At 40.3% G+C, this 20574-nt stretch overlaps 1 protein-coding gene across 3 annotated transcripts in view; it reads right to left on the reverse strand.

The window, feature by feature from the left end:
* PTPRB (protein tyrosine phosphatase receptor type B) overlaps window positions 1-20574 on the reverse strand; it is a 796390-nt gene that overhangs the window by 162931 nt on the left and 612885 nt on the right. For all 3 annotated transcript variants that reach the window (XM_044057004.1, XM_044057003.1, XM_044057005.1), the window contains 3 exons: window positions 15766-16029; window positions 14229-14492; window positions 3506-3763 (listed from right to left, as the gene is read on the reverse strand). In XM_044057004.1, coding sequence (XP_043912939.1) covers window positions 3506-3763; window positions 14229-14492; window positions 15766-16029 — 786 coding nt within the window. The remainder of the gene's footprint in view (window positions 1-3505; window positions 3764-14228; window positions 14493-15765; window positions 16030-20574) is intronic.

The raw sequence follows: 20574 nt of genomic DNA on the forward strand, positions 1-20574 counted from the left end.
GCCAGGATCCGCCACATAAGCACTCGTGTCACTCCAAAGCAAGTACAAGTATGACAAGTCATTGTCCATGCTGGTGTGAATGACCTGAGATGTACCTCCCTGGACTACATGAAAAAAGACGTACAGGAGCTCTTTGATCATGTAGCCCAGGCTGGTATGACCCTGACCTTGAGTAGCATCTTACCCTCACCAAGAATGATGTCACAGTATAAAGACAAAATGATCAATTTTAACAATTGGCTAAAGTATTGGTGTCATTCAAAGGGGTTCCAATGTCTGTCAGCCTGGGATGACATGCTCGACAAGCCATGTTGCTTCGCTAGGGACAGCTTGCACCTGTCACCCCCAGGTTTTCGAATACTGGCTAAGGCTCTTGCCTCCCCCATAGTGCCTTTTTAGGCAAGGCTCAAAAGACAAACCTACCCCCATAGACAACACAAAGAAAAAAAAACTAAGGGTAATGCTGCTCAATGCCAGAAGTCTAAACCTCAAGATGCATGCACTCAAGGCTCTCCTCAGTATGGAGAATATCGATATCTGTGCAGTAACAGAAACCTGGTTCAAGGCTCCCGAGAGCACCCCAGCACTACCAGGCTATACTTCGTGCCATGCTTTCCAGCCCCAAAACTTGGACCAAACCACAAAAGGAGGGGGAGTATCCATATTTATCAAAGATACCCACACATCCAGGCTAGTGGCACTGCACGAAGCTTCGGAGACCATCCATGTGCAACTAACAGTGGGCAAAACTGCCTTTCAGTTTGTAGCCTGCTACAGACCACCCTCCCAAACACAGGAACCTCACTCGGCTTTCCTGAGAACTCTGGAGAATATGAAGGTCTCTCCAAACACTATTATATTGGGTGACTTCAACTACTCAAACATCAATTGGGAAAACTACTCAAGCCCAAACATCCTCGCCCAATGGTTCCTAGAATTTATAAACTCAAATGCTATGGAAAAACTGGTCACCACTCCCACAAGAGGGGAAAACATACTGGATTTGGTCATCACCAACATGGGGTCTCTATGTTCCACACCAGAGGTATACCCCTCATTGGTAAGATCAGACCATAAACAAATCTCACTGGACATCCATATTCCATCCCCACCCCTAGCCAAGGAAACCACAGTGAAGAACTTTTCAAAAGCAAACTTCACACTTCTTAAAACAGAGGTGGAATCCTTCAAAGCCCCCGGGCCAGTGGACAATACGGCCCAAAATGCAGAATCCTTTACAAAAGCATTCTATGGGCACCTACAGGAATGCATGGAGCATGCTATCCCAAATAAAACCAAGACTCACTCCTCCAAAGGCAGGAGACCTGTCTGGTGGACCCCATCCATAAATAAGCTATACAACAGAAGGAGAAAGCTACTACATGACAGAGCAAAATCCCAAAAAGGGAAAGCGTCACTGATCGGTACTAGCAAGAAACTACGATCCCTCATAAAATCTTCTAAGGCCAGCTTTAAAAGAAAAATTGCACAAGACACTAAAGATAATCACAAGGCCTTTTTTAGTTATGTCAGAAACCTGGGAGGCAGCTCCCAGATATGCTCTGAGTTAGTGAAAAATGACAAAAAATTCACTGAACCCACAGACATTGACAACATCCTGGCAGAAAGGTTCAGTGCAAAGCCCCCCCCCCTCAAAAGTGCAAATGTCTATCCCAACAGAGTGTAGCCTTCCTGAGATCACAGATGCATAGGTGAGAGCTGCCCTCTCCAAAGCTAAAAACACAGCATCATTGGGACCAGACGGTGTCCCAGGCTGCGTCTTACATGAGTTCCAAGAAGAACTAAACCCTCATATAAAGTCACTGTTCAATCTCAGCCTTACTACAGGATAAGTTCCCAAGGAATGGCGTACAGCAACAGTGGTCTCACTCCGCAAAGGTGGTGCCACAACAGACCCTGGAAACTATCGCCCTATAAGCCTGACTAGCCTGGTCTGCAAAGCTATGGAACGTATCATCATGGAAATCATAAACAAAGACATTGGGAACCTCCAGACACTGGATCCTACCCAATTCGGCTTTGTTAAGGGCAGATCTTGCCTCTTGAACCTGGTCGACTTCTTTGAAACAGTTACCAAAGCCATAGATGAAGGGAAGGTAGTCCACACAGCCTACCTGGACCTCGCAAAGGCCTTTGACACAATACCCCACTCGGGCATCATAAATAAGCTCACCAGCCTAAATGTCAACCCCTATGTCACAAGATGGGTTGCAAACTGGCTCAGGGATAGAACCCACATGGTCAGAATAGCAGGTGCCATATCAGACTCTAAACCAGTTACAAGTGGTGTCCCACAAGGCTCAGTCCTGGGACCTCTCTTGTTCGGTATATATTTCTCCAAGGTACAGGCTAAAACGGGTGGACTATGGCTGACCAAGTTCGCAGATGACTGCAAACTGAGTGCTATAATCGACTCTCTGACTGACACAAGCATCCTCCAAAAGGGTCTCACAGAGACGGATAACTAGTGCCAGAGCCATGGCCTAAAGCTAAATGCCAAAAAGTGCATAGTCATCCCCTTTGGAAAAAACAAAGTGCCCACAAATTACCACATAGGTGGTAACCCATTAAGTACGGAAGAAGTAATTAGGGACTTGGGGACCCAAGTAGATAGCAATCTCGCCTTTGACAATCACATTGCCAAAGTGGTTAGAAAGACCTTCTATATAGCCCACCTTATCATGAAAGGGTTCACATCTAGATCAAGAGAGGTCATTGTTCCCCTCTACTCATCACTTATCAGTCCCATAATTGAGTACAATTCCCCGTTTGGGATGTACCTTACCTGACACCTTCAGCAACTGGAAAGACCCCAAAAGTATCTCACCAAGAGGATCAAGGGGCTCAAACAGATGCCCTATACAGTTCGGCTAAAGAAACTCCAGCTCTACTCAGTTGCGTACCGCCTACTCAGAGGTGATCTGTGTCTGACGTATAAAGCCATGCCCAACCCAGAATTAATGGACATGCTTCACCTCAGGAAATCTAAATCTCTCAGAGCTACATGGTCTAGGGACCTGAATCTCAGCACAGAAATAAATAGGACATGTTTGGAGGGACAGATTCATATCCCAGAGGCTCCCCTCACTCTGGAACAAACTCCCAGTCCATGTCAGGCAGAGCCCCTCACTGACCCTCTTCAAGAGAAATCTTGACAAATGGATGGGAGATCGTAAGTTTACCCCTGGGATCTCTTCTGTGTCACTGCTTGACAGAGGTACAGTAAACAAACCTTAAAAGGGCTACCTTCTGTAACCCACTATACAGAGGCACAGTCAACTAGTCTAAAAGGGTGGCGAAAGCCAAACATACTCTGGCTAGGCTTATAAATGCCCTAGGGCAGATAGCCTAGTATCAACCTATGAACCTATGAACCTATGAATTAATGCATTAATTAATAAATGAACAAGTACAAAAGTAAATAAACAAATAAATAAACAAACTGACAAAAGAAATGACTAAAGAAAATATTAATACAACATACCTGTTCTTCCATAAGCTGATGCTCTGTTGCTGAGCGTGCCCTTTTCGGACCGAACTTCCACATAGTATTTCTGTCCAGGTTCTAAATTGCTAAAGGTGTATTCAAGCTTATCATAGACGGTCTGTGATTCAACCATTCGCTGTTGCTGGGATATTGTCACTGTGTAAAAATCTACTTCACCACTTCCACGGGTCCAGCTCACCTTAAGCTTGTTGGTTCCATAATGTAAAACATTGATATTTTTAACTGCACTTGGAACTGAAAAAAATAATAAGATTTTTTTGTAAAATACACAAACTAATAACAATAAACCTTCTCATTGTATTAAGACAGGAGGTAACTGAACTGCTGCATCTTTATATTTTGATCAATAATTGTAATGAATTACAGTTCTTGACGTTACCTTATAATGTGTATAGACATAAACAAGATAAGACAGACAATAGCCATTAAACACAGACAATCTCTTTTATTTATTTATTTATTGCTCTGTAGAATATGCCAAAAGTGCTGTCTCGATATATTGTCATTTTCTTATTTTTAAGGCACTCTATGAATACCTTATCTTTATTTCTTCTGCTTTTTTCATACCTCTGCAAACAATTATCCCTTCCATGCTCCACTTAAAATGATGAGATACTTTGTCATGCTAAGTTTAATGTATATGCAGGCCATTTTGATAAGCAGCCTTTACTCCTTCTGGCGGGAAAGCAACAGCTGATTCTGGAAAAGTAGAATAAGAGTGAGTGGAAAGGTAGACATTAGTCACCATATTACCAGTAACCTGGTCGTACAACAGCTTTTGGTTTCTAATTCCTTTGCAAACCTTTTGGAAATTATTCCCTGTGTAGCTCTGTGCCTTCACAGGACTCAGGCAGTGGCAAATCTGGGTATAGTACACTGGTCCTAGCGGATTCTGATATCACCTGTAATAATTCAGTGCATAAACCACTGCCTCTAATCAGTACCCATTCATGCTTAGCCAGAAATGAATTGATCATTTCCCGAATATAGTTTTATCATAAGTCACTTAGCAAACATAATAACCATAGTATTGGCATCTGGGGATTTTCCAAGCCAATGAGAACCTGCAACAGTTATCTCTCTGCCAAAAGTGAAACCAAAAGAAAAATCTATATGGAATTGGCTCATCCCAAGACAGTACTACCCCCTTTTTCAAACTCATAGAAAAATTAGCCACTGTACATCTGAAAGCTTACCTGGAGTAACATAAATCTCCTATCTAATAAGTAACATGGTTCCCACAAAGGGCACTGCACCTATACTGAAGTCTTGTCCTCTATCTCTTATTATTCATTTACTACTACTGACAATGATCGGGTCATGAAGTACTCTTCAGCTATGTCACCAATGGATTTGAGTTGTTTTCAGACACTGGACTTGAATGACTCATATGGCATGGTCTGTTTAACATGCCTCTACAGTAATCTGACAGCTATATCTTTACAGGTTTGACTAGCTATCTCCAGGTTTCATGACCACCAGATCTTAACTGGTGTTATCCAACATCCATTTTTCAGTCCATTGTTCTTTACCATGTCAGCAGTACTGCAGTTCATTTTTATTTAATACATTTGCTTGAAGACGATATGGTCATCTGCTATACAATCAAATCATCTACTGCAGTTATTACTTCCGTTATAGAAGATCTTGAAAGTACAGCCTCACTCTCATTGAAATAAAACTAAAAATATGCTAGTTAAAGATCAGAAGCATCTGTAACTAGTACCCTCATACTCATAAAATACAATTTCAAATCACTCAGACAACTGGAGTAAATCTGTAAAATATTTTGGAGTATGACTTGCTCCATCATTAATAGGGAGGTAATATTAAACATGCCACAGAGGCTACTGATTATGAATGGATTACAAAAATTAATGTTTTAACAGAACCTGATCTGAAAGATTGCTGCAGTTTAAAGCTTATACTTAATAAAAGGAGGCTGAAGTATTGATTAGTGTGTTATTTATTTATTTATTTTACATTTGTTAACGGGGGGTGTCTGACTGAGCCAAAAAGGGCCTTTTTCAGCAGAGGCCTGGGGAGAAAAGCTCCACAGAGAAAAATTACAGATACATTTAGATATTTAGACATCAACAGTATACATACAAATTAGAATAGACATGTTTTCACAGTGGTATGCAGCACATCAACAGTTACAGTGGAGAGAACAAACAAGAAAATAATTTAAAAATAAAGGTAATTAATAGACTTGTGGTGTACAGCAGAAATTTGGAACATAGGTAGAATACATACATAGTACACAGGTACAGTACATACATTGTAGATTAGCCAGTGTTTGTGAGTAAGAGTGAAAACTATTATCAAGTACTCTAGGTTTAGTATGTGTACCTTATCCGCTTTCACTAGCCTGGGGAACAATCATGGCACTGCCAACTTTTCTTGATATGTTGCCTAATGAGGTCTTTAAGGGAGGCTTTGGTCAATGTGTTTTGTATGCTACTGGGGAGAGAGTTCCATTTTTAGTCACTGAACTACTATATAGTGTGTCTCCAAAGCTATTGAAGCTGTTGGTGACTTCTAGTAGTACTTTGCTTGATGATCTAAGAGGCCTTTTGGTTGAGTGATGTTGTACTAGGTTTTTAAGGACAGGACACTTATTGGGGAGGTAATAGATAGAATGACAGAGGCAGAGCTGACTGTAGGTTAGGAGGTTGGGCAGTTCAAACCAGTGTAGCTGTCTCAAAGCAATACAGTGATAAGTTCTATATGAGCAATTTACAGCAAAGCGGGCAATTCTTTACAGCAGGCTTCCATTTTGCTTAGTTCAGTTTTGTTGAGATTAGCCAAAATGGGAGATGCATAGAGTAGGGTGAATAGAAGATGGGAGTGAGCAATGGCTGATCTTGTGTTGTTGGTAAGAAATGGTTTGATACGGTAGAATGATCGCACTTTGTCATGTACTTTTTTAATAGTTAAGTTAAGATGACTATCAAATTTTAGGTGGGAGTCTATGGTTATTCCCAATAGTTTAGCCTGTGCCACTGGAGCGATTGGAGTAGCATTTGCGGAGTAGATAGTGAACTGACTGTTATCAGTGTTTTTGTTAGAACTGGTTATAATCATAAGCTGAGTTTTCTTTGGATTGAGGATAAGTTGGGTTTTGGTAAGGTAGTTTTCAATGTCAGATAATGCTAGTTGAGTTGTTTGTAGGAGGGTGGGAATGTTTTCTGCAGCACAGATTAAGGTAGTATTATCTGCATGATAGATGCATGCTGTGTGGAGGTATGGAGGTCATTTGTGAAGACGGTGAATAGGAGTGGTTCTAAGATAGAACCCTGTGGGACTCTTATAGTTATGGGCAGCTGAGGAGAGAGAGAATTTTCCCATTTCACAGTTTGGTACCTGTCAGTTAAATAGCTTTGGAACCAAGTAAGAGTGGAATTTGATATGTGATACTGGTTTAGTTTGTTTAGCAGGATATGGTGCAAGACTGTGTCAAATGCTTTGGACATATAAAAAAAAGAGTTGACACCTGCAGGCCTTTGTTTTTGAGAAGGCTTACTGTGTCTGTGAAGCAGAGGAGGGCTGTAGTGGTACTATGGGCAGGTCTGAAACCATGTTGAGTAGGTGACAGGATGTTGCTGTCTAGGAGATATTTTAGCACCTGGGTATGGATGCATTTTCCTAGGATTTTGGCCAGGGGGAGAGTAAAGCAAAGAGTCTGTAGTGATTAAGTTCAGTGGATATCCTGCCTTTATGTATGGGTGCAACATAGGATATTTTCCAGAGTTTGGGCACATAGTTTTCAACAATTGATCTATTTATGAGAGTGGAGCTTGGGATAGCAATAGCATCTGTTGTGAGTTTCAAGAAATAGCTGGGGAACAGGTTGGATGCTGTTGATGAGGTTTTTAGTTTGGAGAGCATGCTTTTGATTGAAGTGGTGGAAACTGTTTTGAGGGTAAAGCTTGTATTAGTGTTATTTGTGTTGGGGGGGGGGGGTAGTGAGGTTGAAACTGTCCTGTAATACTAAGGATAGAATTGAGTTCACAGAGTGGGAGTTGAATTGTGTTTCAATGTGAACTTTAGTGTCAGAGGTGGTTGGTTTGGGGGTAGCCTTTTGGGAGGGTTTTAGTAGCTGGTTTACATTTTTCCAAAATTTTTGGGGGTTGTGTTGGCATTTAGTTTGTAATGTCATGTAGTATAATTTTCTGTCCAGCCTAATGCATTTTTTTTGCACAGTTGTGCAGTTCTTGGTACATAGTTAGGCTTTGTGTTTCTTTGGTTTTTTGATAGTAAAGCCAGGCAGTGTCTCTGGACTTGAGGATTTGTTTGATTTCTTTACTGGGCCAGGGGTTTGTAGAGTTTCTAACCTTGATTTTGCGCAAAGGAGCGACAGTGTCTAGGTGTTGTAGAAATGTTTTGTTGAAATATTCTACAGCCTGGTCAAGTGGGAGGGTTTTTAGGGGAGTCCAGTCACAGTTACATAGTAAAGTATTGAGGACCTCAGGAGAGAATTTTTTTTGTGTTTCTAGTGGATTTATAATTAGTGGTTTTGCATATGCTTGTTCTACTATGATTAAGGTATATTATGTTGTGGTCACTTAAGGTATCTGGGAGACTGCCTGTGTGGGGGTACAATGTGGGGTTGTAAGTTAGGACCCAGTCAAGAATGGATTCCCTTTTAGATTTCTTACCAAGTCTAGTTGGACTTTGGACTAGCTGCTGGTAGCCATGGATATTTATTAGATTACTTGGTGGTTCTGATATACAGGTGAACCAATCTAGGTTGAAATCCTCCAGAATAAGGGTTTTGTGTGAGTATGTGGAAGAACACCAGGATAAGAAGTCTTCAAGGCTAGCAGGTGTATTACCAGGTGGAATATAGATCACAATTGTGGTGATGACCTTTTTAGGGTGAAGTTGAAGTTGTGAGATAACTATGTCCCAATTATTGGGGGAGGGGTAGGAGTTTGGTAATTGACGTACAGTTAAGTTGGACTTATACAGTAAGGCAGTTCCACCCCCTTTATGAAGTGGTCTGCCTTGTCTAATGATATTGTAGCTGGTAGGGAGAACTTCTGAGTTAGCTATGTTTTTATTTAGCCAGGTTTCTGTTAAAGCAACTATGTCTGGGGAGTAGTGCACTATTGTGGCCTGGAGTTCAGATATTTTATTTTTGATACTTATAATATTAATATTTAGCATTAAAAGATGGTTGGTTTTGCTGTTGTTGTTGATTTACCCAGGGATGAAGATAGTGGAGGTGTTATGTTCTGACATTTGTATTGGAGCAGTTTGTGTTGGACAGGATGGATTTGGGCCTAGGTTGGGGTGGATGTCCCCACTTATGGTGAGCCTGGTGTTAAAATGGTAATACAGATGTTGGAGTTTGGTGATGAGTGTGAGAAAGTATTGTGTTTTTTGGAGTAGGAATGAGAGCATATGGGTTTAGTTCTGAATTGGTCTGTTATGTAGTTCTTGAACAATTGTGGGCAGATATTATTATAATGTGCAGTGTCTGTATATAAGCAAAAATATTACCAGTGCGTACTGAATGTCCAGATGGAAACCAAGGATCATGAAAAAAACATATACCACCCGGACAACCACGACATGAAACACAGCTTTAATACAGCTAAAAACTTCTGATAGAATAAATTCCAGATAAAACAGGACAAGCGCTTTCGCATAAGCTTCTTCAAGTCATATAAAACATATAAAACCATAGTATTTTTAAACTAGAATCAAACCAAACACAAAAAAGTGTGCCAAAACATGACATCATATGCAATATTTAAATATTTAAACATCATTTAAAGCAATCATCACTAACTTCTATGTATCTTAAGTTTCCGTCCTTTTAGGACAGGTCTAATATTAACTTGACTATTTAAACCTGGATGCTTGAAAGCTTGCATCCTAAGGATCGACTTCAACTCCACCTGCTCCAGGTAGTTATTACAATCACCACCCCTCACATTTTTAAGAACATGTTGTAACACTCTGAAAGAGAAATGATGTCCAGGACATTCTAATTGATGTTTTGTCAGGGCATTTTTAATGTCCCCCTTCCTCATATCTGATAGGTGTTTATGTACCCTATCCCTCAAACGTTGGGTAGTTTTTCCCACGTAGAAACAGGGACACGTATCACAGGTTGCCAGATATACTATGAAGCTGCTAGTACAGTTTGCATAGAATCCGGGCATAAATTCAAAGGATGGAGTAGTATGTTTATAAACTTGTTCTCTCATCAAGACTGTACATATACTACAATTTCTACATGGATAGGTCCCAAGCCATTGACCTAGCTGTACAATGCTTTTCTTTTCATTGCATAACAACTGTTTAAGATTATTATTGCTCCGATAAGTAAAGCATGGTGTGGGCCCCACTAGGCCACTTCGTGGTTGTCCAGGTGGTATATGTTTGTATACGAGAGTGCATAATATAGTGTTGTGCTACTAAGTTCAGGGATATTGCTAGAGTGATAACTTGTAAAGTTATAAAGAATTATGAGAAGACAGACTAGACTTAGTTGTGTGATAGTCATGGTTATAAAGTTTAAGTTGGTTCTAGGTGGTGGTGTGGATAGGAATTATAGGGTTGCACTATATGTGGATAGGTAAGTAGTGTGGGGTGATGTAATAATGCCTAGCGGGAATGAGAGTGGTTGAGAGTATTTTGTGGTGGAGCAAGTGGGTGTGGTGTAATGTGATCTGACTTGAGGAGCTGTGATTGTTGGAGGTGATGTGAGGATGAGCTGTGGGTGTGGTTGCGATTACTATAAATGTAGAGGTAGAGGGGGCAGGAGGGAATTGTGGGCAGGGTAGGGGAGCAGAGAGAGCCCAAGTGTTAGCAAGTGTGAATGAAGTGGGGCAGACCTCACCAAGACAAGAGTAATGGGCAGCAAAAGTAAGTGTAACTTTACAAATTTGAACACTTTAAACAAATTCCTGAGGTCTAATGGCTTACCAGCAAGCAGAATCCAATTGCTGAAGAGCACTTGTGTCCTGGTAGGAGACTAGTAATTTAAAGATGGCTCCATGCTCAGCAGGATTCTAATATGGACTTAGTATTGGGGGAAGGGTATAGCACAAGGGGTGTAAACCAGGCAGGAGCAGCCCTAGGTCAATTGGTGCCCTAGGCAAAAGGGCTCCACAGCACCCCCCACCACACTACCTGGTGCCTCCATCCTGGTCTACCTACACCAAATAAATACTGGAAAAGCGCCCTTGCTAGACCAGCTCCCTAGGCAGCTGCCTAGTTGGCCTATGCCTAAGGCCGGCTATGAAACCAGGTGGAATGCAAATAAACCAGTGAAACCAGAGAGGCAGTCAGTAGAAATCTATCAGTGAGGGCCTCAGGGGGGGTGAGTAATAATTCAAGCTCTACCTGTAAAGTGAAGGAGAGAAGAGACAGCAAGGTTTATTAAGGTTGGGAGTGTGTCTTCACATTGACTTGCTTATTAGTAGCCACTCAGCCAGTTTGTGCACATATTAGAGTAGGGAGATACATTAGCAATGAAGAGGAATGTATAGAGATGCAAATAAACAGGTGGGGCTCAGGTGATACAAACTAAGGCAGAAAGCACTGAGAGGGCTGCTTGATGATTAATTTAATCACAAAGATCTGAATTAAATGTATGCTGTCTATTGGACAGTTAGAATTACTGCACTAGCTGGGGGGAGGGCAAAAGGCTACAACAGTCAGTTTTATTAGCACGCTGAGAACTACTAAGAAACACTGCTAATGTTATAGCTTCACTCACATAACACATACAAGTAGAATGCCTAGGTGGACTGACCCTGCTCTTGAGGCTCAAAATGTATATCCTTGTTTAGTTTTGGAGTACTGATTCCTTCTTTGATTGTATGGGTGGGGTGGTAGCCGCAGACTGCGAGCTGCTTGAGTGTGCTCTGAAGAGAGAGAAAAAAGAGAGGATGAAGCTAGTAGAATGAGACAAAGATAGGTTAAAGGACGTAATGATGAGATAGGAGGGTGTAAAGGATACAAGTCTGAGGATAGTGTGGATAAAGCAGGAGAATAGATGCTACTGCTACAGTTTGAGAGTGCTTCAACAGTTACCACATCAACATACTGGCAGACAGGTTCAGTGCAAATTTCTCCCCTCCCTCCCCCCCAAAAGGAGAAATGTCTATCCCACCAGAGTCTAGCCTCCCAAACATCTCAGATGCCCAGGTGAGAGCTGCTCTCTCTAAAGCAAAAAACACAGCATCAATGGGACCGGACAGCGTCCCCGGCTCTGTGCTACACGAGCTCAATGAGGAACTAAACCCACACATAAGGCTGCTGTTTAATCTTAGCCTTACTACAGGATACGTACCCAAAGAATGGTGTACGGCAACTGTGGTCCCACTCCACAAAGGCGGTGCTTCTATGGACCCTGGAAATTACCGCCCCATAAGCTTGACGAGCCTTGTCTGCAAAGCTATGGAGAGGATCATAATGGAACTCATAAATAAAGACATTGGGGACCTACAGACACTGGATCCTACCCAATTTGGCTTTGTCAAGGGCAGATCCTGCCTCTTGAACTTGGTCGACTTTTTCGAAACAGTCACTAAGGCCATTGATGAGGGTAAGGCAGTTCACACAGCCTACCTTGACCTAGCAAAAGCGTTCGACACAATACCCACTCGGGCATCATAGAAAAGCTCACCAGCTTAGATGTAAACCCATATGTCACAAGATGGGTTGCAAACTGGCTCAAGGACAGAACACACAGGGTTAGAGTTGCTGGTGCCATGTCAGACTCTAAGCTGGTCATGAGCGGTGTCCCACAGGGCTCAGTCCTGGGCCCCCTCTTGTTTGGCATTTATTTTTCTGAAGTGCAGGCAAACATTGGGGGATTGTGGCTGACAAAATTTGCAGATGACTACAAACTGGGCACCATAATTGACATTCCATCAGACACAGACATCCTCCAGAGAGGTCTCATAGAAATGGATAACTGGTGCCAGAGCCATGGCCTTAAGCTAAATGCCAAAAAATGTATAGTCATACCCTTTGGGAAAAACAAGGTAACCCCTAATTACCACATAAGTGGTAATCCATTAAACACGGAAGAAGTTATCAGGGACCTGGGGACCCAAGTTGACAGTAACCTCTCTTTTGACACTCACATTGCCAAAGTGGTTAGGAAGACCTTCTACATTGCCCACCTGATCATGAAGGGATTCACATCCAGATCAGGAGAGGTCATTGTACCCCTGTACTCTTCACTTATCAGACCAATGATTGAGTACAATGCCCCATTCGGAATGTACCTTACCCGACACCTGCAGCAGTTGGAAAGACCCCAAAAGTTCCTCACCAAAAGGATAAAGGCCCAAACATATGTCATACGATGCCCGACGGAAGAAACTCCAGCTCTATTCAGTCACATACCGTCTGCTCAGAGGTGATCTGTGCCTGACATACAAGGCCATGTCCAACCCGGAATTAATGGACATGCTCCACCTCAAAAATCCAAATCCACCAGAGCCACGAGCAAGAGACTTAAACCTCAACACGGATATAAATAGGACGTGCTGGAGGGACAGATTCATCACCCAGAGACTCCCTACACTATGGAACAGAATCCCAGTCCATGTGAGGCAGAGCCCCTCACTGACTCTGTTCAAGAGAAATCTTGACGAGTGGATGGGAGGTCGTAGGTTTACCCCGGGAATCATCTCTGTGTCACTGCTGGACAGAGGCACAGCAAACTAATGGGTATAGTATTCTCATCCTAAGGGGTGGTGAAAGCCACACACACTCTGGCTAGGCTTATAAATGCCCTAGGGCAGATAGCCTAGTATGAACCTATGAACCTATGAACCTATGAACAGTGTCATAACTTAGTTTGGAAACAGGTTAATAAATCATGCACAATACATTTATCAGCCAATTATCCTGTGCCTACAAGAAAAAGTAAAATGAGCGCTTAGCACAGCTGAATCACTAGCAGATACAACTGTAGTGCTAAATCAGTAAATACTATTTTTAACTCCAACAGTAAGTCAATTAGATTCACATTACGGTTATAACAGCGGTTTTAGTACATCATGGTTGCATAGAGACCACATAGCTGCAGTGGTAGTGTCAGTAAAACACTTTTGCTGAATGTCAGAATCAATCAGTCAAATAAACAAATAAGCAGATCAGTAGTCAGGAATTAGAAAAATGAATACTAGTTGTATAGATCCAAATACAGAAAAAAGTTAAGTGTTACTTTACAAATCTGAACACTTTAAATAAATTCCTGAGGTCTAATGGCTTACCAGCAAGCATAATTATGCAATTGTGATATTGTTGGGAGTATTTAAATAATTACTATTTTTATTTTAATCTTTAGACAACTTGAAAAAGCATCTGGAAGGTGTGAAAATGCTTGTTTGATTTGCTTAAAGTTTTTTTTTGCATGGTTTCTGGTTTGCAGTTCAGTATGCTGGATACATTTCAGTTAGCTATACATATTCAACAACACAAATTAAATATAATCTAGTAGATACAGATTAGAAAAATGATACGGATGTATTGGAGGAAAGGAATATAGCCAAAACAGATTAAAGAAGGATCTGGTATGGGCCTTTGCTATTAAGCTAAAATATATACATTGACTAAATCTCATTTCCTATGCAGCCTTGATATTCCAGAAGTAAGGCTAAAGCCTTCATTGTAGTTAAAGTGAAATGACAGTCCCTCACACATTGTTAATAGTATTTACCTGTTAGTCCTTCAACAAATGTAGCCCTTTGTGCTTCGCCACTGAACGTTGAAACAACTATCTTATACTTTCGTCCTGCTGTCAGTGATGTGAACCTGCAATCCCTTGCTGTGTTATTCAGTCTAATTGGTGGCAAGACTATCATGTCATTGAAGAGCAGCTGCACGTTATACTGGTCCACATCGCCATTTGCTGGTGACCACGTGACTCGAAGTTCTTCTGTGCTTTGGTCAGCGATTGTTAGGTTCATTACAGCTTCTGGGACTGATAAAAAAAGTTGAAGAAAATACTTAATTACAGACAAAAAACAAATCAAACAGTCATCAGTTTATGTGTAACTATTTATAAATGTAATTAAATAGAAGGGCATGTTCAAATTAAATGGCAGAGGAGTGAAATGTCTATATAGAAGAAAGGATGACTACTTGCCATAAAATCATTCCACCCTGGTAAACAACATAGAATGAACTGAAGCTTGGGACTGTATAGGTAAATAGTTCATGCTTTTATGAATCATGTCATTTGAGCTATGATATGGTGACCATGTTTTCTGTGAAAACAAGCAATTTCATATGTTATAGCATCATCACCACCACAGTGTGCAAAATCTCCATCACACTTACTTAAAGCATTCATTTATTTGTATATGATAATGTTGTCTTTCCTTATGAAGAGTTTGATTGCTCATTGTGGGTCTTGTTATTCCATCTTACAAAGGTCTGTTTTCATTGCTATTTTTGTATAAAACTTAGAATCAGTGACATATTTTCTATAAAAGAGAGAGAGAGAGAGAGAGAGAAAAGAGAAATGAAAAGAAAAGAGCTCATCTGACATATAGCTGTCAGATCCCACATGTATGAAGGTGTCACCTGTGTTTTTAAAAGCTGACTTCTTTCCTCGTCTATGAGGAAGCAAAATATAATTCTACTTTTAACCCCTAAATCTTACAAGTAGAAATGTCCAAATAACAAAAGTGGGCCACCAGTAGCACACAAACCATCAACATTTATTACGAACACAAATCAATCGATAACACACACCGTCTAAAAGGCATGTAAAATTTTACACACATTTTACATGCCTATTAGAGAGTTAGTGTTATCGATTGGCTTGGATTTTTAAGAAACATTGGTGGTTTGTGTGCTCCTGGTGGTCAACTTTCATTTTTGAATTTTTAGTTGGTGATATGTGGCACAACTAGAAAGCTCTGAATTCATTTTCTTCTTGGGTTTTGCAACATTCTGATTTTCCTGCTGACTAAAACTTGCAAAAGAACCATATGGAACTGTAGCAAGTAGTTAAGAACTTATTAATGATGTAATAGAAATGTAAAAGGGCACAAAAAAATCCTAGATTTGAATTTGTATGAAGTTGGCACACATTCTTACCACAGTTTATTCAAGACAGTTTATATGTTTAATGTAAGGAATTTTACTGCTAAACACTTATTTCTTATTTTACAGTAAATTATACATGCTTACTTTTCTTAGCTTTATCTTACTCATTTTTAGTATTTCAGGTAACAATCTTTACTTACAAGTTCTTCCATTAGCCATTGCCTCTGCTTTATGCTTCCCACTTCTTGTGCCAATAGTGATGCTGTATAGTCCACCCGGGACTAAGTCAGTGAAGTTGCACTCATTTTCTGTTTTTGCTACCACTTTGGTTTTAATAAAATCATTTTTGCTTTTAATGGTTGCTTCATAGTAGTCAAAATCACCTCTGGCATGGAGCCAGGAAACCTTTAAATAATCACTTCTCGCAAAATTGCTAACAGTGAGTGCTTGAACAGGTGAAGGCACTAAAAAAGAAGAAAGAAATAACACAACATTACAAAATTTGTTAAAACAAGGACACATGAAAATGAGCTTTTCAACTTAAAAGCATAACAAATATCAGCACAGGACATCCCTGCATCTGAGCCTGTTCATGATTAACAGTACTCATCAGTTTGTGTTAAAACTGTACAAATATTTCCCTCATTGTGCAGGAACACTTAAACTAGCTATGTACCATCTCTTAGAACACTAGAGTTTAAGCTGCATATCCAGAAAAAGATCACATGGCACACACACACAGTTTCTTTTGCATACTAATTCTTTCATGGCATTTATATGATTATCATGGTACATACCAGACTTAAAGCACCTATATTTTTTTATTTTGTAAATGAGTCAGGCGAAAGCTAAAACATTAAAACCACTTAATGGTTGCAGGGAATGCCTCTTCAGTGATCTCTTAGCCATGCGTAAGAGTTGTCATTAATTTGGATTTGAGCAATACATTCTTGCTGCCTGCCAAAATGTAAGTTTTTGCCTTTATGCTTAAAAGGACTTAAACTTAAAATTCATCAATGCATACTATATCTGAGGAAGCAGAGAACTCAAGGAAAATTAAATGTCTGCATGTCTTTATTTATTGATTTATTTGTTTATTGCTTTTTGCTGACCAGGAAAGTCTGACTGGGTGGAAAGCCCTTTTCAGCAGACACCCAGGGAGAAAAGCCCTGTAAGATACAGAAATAAAGTGGCATTCATACATAGTGTAATGAATTATTTGAGCATACAATAAGGAGAAAACAAAATGATTGTTTGATCATACAATAGTGAGAAAACAAAAACAAAAATATTGACAAGATGCATATGAACAGTCAACATACAAACATAGTATAATCATGATACACGCCAAGCAATAATATGCAAAAACATTCAAGAGTAGATAAAAATGAGTGTTTAGACAAAGTTTAGATACATACACAGTAAGAAGCAAAGACAGTAAAAAGATAAATGATTACATATATAAAATTAGAGCTAGGTGAAAAGAAAATGTATCTATTGGACAAGACTTAATGGTACTTTTTCTTTTAGAAGCCTTATAACTAATAAATGTGAAGGGTGTTGGGGGTAATTTGTCTATTCCTGATTCTTAAATAGAATAAATACCATTCATAGGGTACAGATAAATATTGATTTTAGCTCTGATATTTCAAGGCCATAAACACATTTGAGTGTGTATATTATATTTGCTGTTGTGAATGAATGCATTCTGTAGTTTTTGGTAAATATGATTAATTGGTATTATGCACTTCATTGGGGTGTAAAGGTAATGGTCACTTCACTACCCCATATCCCAAGTGTTTTCTCCATCCAGCTGCTTCACTCTACAAAAAGTGAAACAAGCACATGCAAACTAGGGGCTATAATTGACTTTCCGGCTGACACAGACATCCTCCAAAAGGGTCTCACTCAGACGGATACCTGGTGTCAAAATCATGGCCTCAAGCTAAATGCCAAAAAGTGCATAGTCATCCCCTTTGGAAAAAACAAAGTACCCACAAACTACCACATAGGTGGTAGTCCCCTAAATACGGAAGACGTAATAAGGGATCTGGGGACCCAAGTAGATAGTAATCTCACCTTTGATAATCACATTGCCAAAGTGGTTAGAAAATCCTTCCACATGGCCCACCTAATCACAAAAGGGTTCGCATCGAGATCAAAAGAGGTCATTTAGCCCCTCTACTCATCACTCATCAGACCCATCATAGAGTACAATGCCCCATTTTGGATGTACCTTACAAGACACCTGCAACAGCTGGAAAGACCACAAAAGTACCTCACCAAGAGGATCACTGGCCTCAAACAGATGCCCTATGCAGCTTGACTGAAGAAACTCCAGTTGTACTCTTTTGCATACTGCCTACTCAGAGGTGATCTCTGCCTGACATACAAGGCCATGTCCAACCCAGAATTGATGGACATGCTCCACCTAAAGAAAACCTTATCCCCTCGAGCCACATGCTGTAGGGATCTAAACCTCAGCACAACAATAAATAGGATGTGCTGGAGGGATAGATTCCTATCCCAGAGACTTCCATTGCTTTGGAACAAGATCCCAATCTACATTAGGCAGAGCTCCTCACTAACACTTTTCAAAAGAAACCTTGATGAGTGGATGGGAAACAGAAAGTTTACCTCGGGGATCACTTCAATGGCTCTGCTGGACAGAGGCACAGGGAACTAATCTAAGGGGGTGGCGGAAGACAACACACTCTGGCTAGGCTAATAAATGCCTTCAGGCAGATAGTCTAGTACCCACCTATGAACCTATGAACCTATGTAAGTCTGAATGCTGCTGCTGCAAAGGTTATCATGTCCCACTACCTAAAGAACTTGCACAGCTGAATTTCACCTGCAGCTGGCAAAGTTCACAAGAAACAAATACACTGATTTAAATCTATGTAAGGCAATTTCCACAACTCAAACTAATAACTTAATTTATTAAATCTAGTGTGTATTGTTTTGTAGTGTTGAATCTGCGGGAAGGATATCCCCACCCTTACTTACTCATCCACACTCACATGCCTTTTACTGCTGAAGGTGAAGCTACATTAACACTTTAGCATATTTCATTCTTATCAGTATAATATATCCCTGGAAAGAAATTGAAAAGCCCATAACTATGAAATTAGAAGCTGTGACTCGAGACAAGTACTTAGAGTTCAGACACCTTGTCTTTGTATCTATGAACATTCTACCTCACTGATTATTTATGGTGGTAAACCATCTGGGGGGGGGGTTTCCTAAACACAAGAGTAACCCCAAAGATTTAAACGTACTTACTCTGAACCTTAGACATATATGTAATAAAACAGCCCCACTGCATGCCTGGATTGATCAAAATAAACCTGACATACTAGCCCTTAACGAAACATGACTACACCCCAATGTAAAAGACTCAGAAGTAATACCTCCAAACCTTGCAATAACCAGAAGAGATAGATCTTAAAAAAAGGGGAAGGGATAGCATTTCTACATCCCTCTACGCTTAACATCACTCCCTACACCAGTAATATACCCATCTTTTCCAGTGCTGAGGTACTAATCTCATTTCTGAACCTCAGTATATCAAAAAGAATTTGCATGATAGTAATATATATCCCACCAGGTAACACTATACCAGTGGTGGAAAATATTTTTTCCTGGACATTCCAAACAATAAGCCTTGAAACAATAATCTTAGGAGATGTAAATCTAGATTGGCAAACCGCAGCTTTCAACTCCCCCACAAAATATTATAAATATGCATGCTTTTTCTCAGCTTATCAATACTCCAACAAGATATAACAAGAATCTTACCTTCCAATCCACCCTAGACTAGATCCTAGTATCCTACCCTGCCAATTACCCCTATACTGTCTAGCACCCTCAGCGATCATCTACCAGCTTATTCCCTTAGAACAAACTCCCAACAACTAAGAGTACACACTATAAAATCAGTTAGGAACTCAACTAATTTTTGTCAGCATAAATTCAACAATCTCTTACAGGAAATAGACTGGGCACCCCTTAAACAACTACCCCTTAATGATGCTGTACTATACTTTAATAACACCTTCCTTCACATACTTAATACACCAGCTCCCATTTGTATGAAAAGAATCAAAAAGAACTCAGCACCATGGCTCTCTAAGGAATGTAAACACCTGATGAAGCAAAGGGACCTAGCCTGGATAACCTGGAAACAGAACAAAAATTAACAAAATCATGTTAATTTCAAAACACTACGTAACAAAGTGACTAAACTAATTAACAGAGATGTGAAGTCATATTATTCCCATTTTCAACTCCAGCATAAAATCAACCCCAGTAAATTTTAGCACTCCATATCTTCTCTACTTAACCCAGGAAGAAATGGAGAGCACACCCTATCCACTGATACCCCTCCATCACAAATAGCCGAAAACTTTAACAAGCACTTCATAAAATCAATTTCAGACCTACTAACTAACACCTCTAATGCAGGACCCCCCCCCCCACCCTTCAACCTATTCAGACACCAACTCCAGGCCATCAACTACTTCTAACCCTGTCATTACTAACCTCCATACTCAACAAAATGTCATACAAACCCATTCTCACTTCAGCCCATACCCACTGACACCATTAAGAAACTGCTACAAAAACTAAAACCCTGGTCTACCTCAGCTGACAATCTCCCACCATACTACCTTAAACTGGCTGCTAACTCAGTCACCTACCCAATCAGTATCCTTATAAATAGGTCTTTATCTGAATCAGACATACCTACCATATGGAAACAATCACACATCACCCCCATCCAAAAAGGAAGCATCTCTTTTGATCCATCCCATTTCCATCCTATATCCATCTTTTCACCCATATCAAAAATTCTTGAGAGAGGTATCCATCAGCAGGTAATGCAATATTTATTGCAAAACAATCTTTTAACCAAAACCTAAATGGCTTCCAACCTAGCCACAGCACAGCTACAGCCCTATTATCTTTTACAGACACCGTGAACAAGGCCAGAGATGCAGGATGCT

Source organism: Protopterus annectens, chromosome 15.part0, assembly GCF_019279795.1.
Source record: "Protopterus annectens isolate FY-2018-M chromosome 15.part0, PAN1.0, whole genome shotgun sequence".
NCBI lineage: Eukaryota > Metazoa > Chordata > Ceratodontiformes > Protopteridae > Protopterus > Protopterus annectens.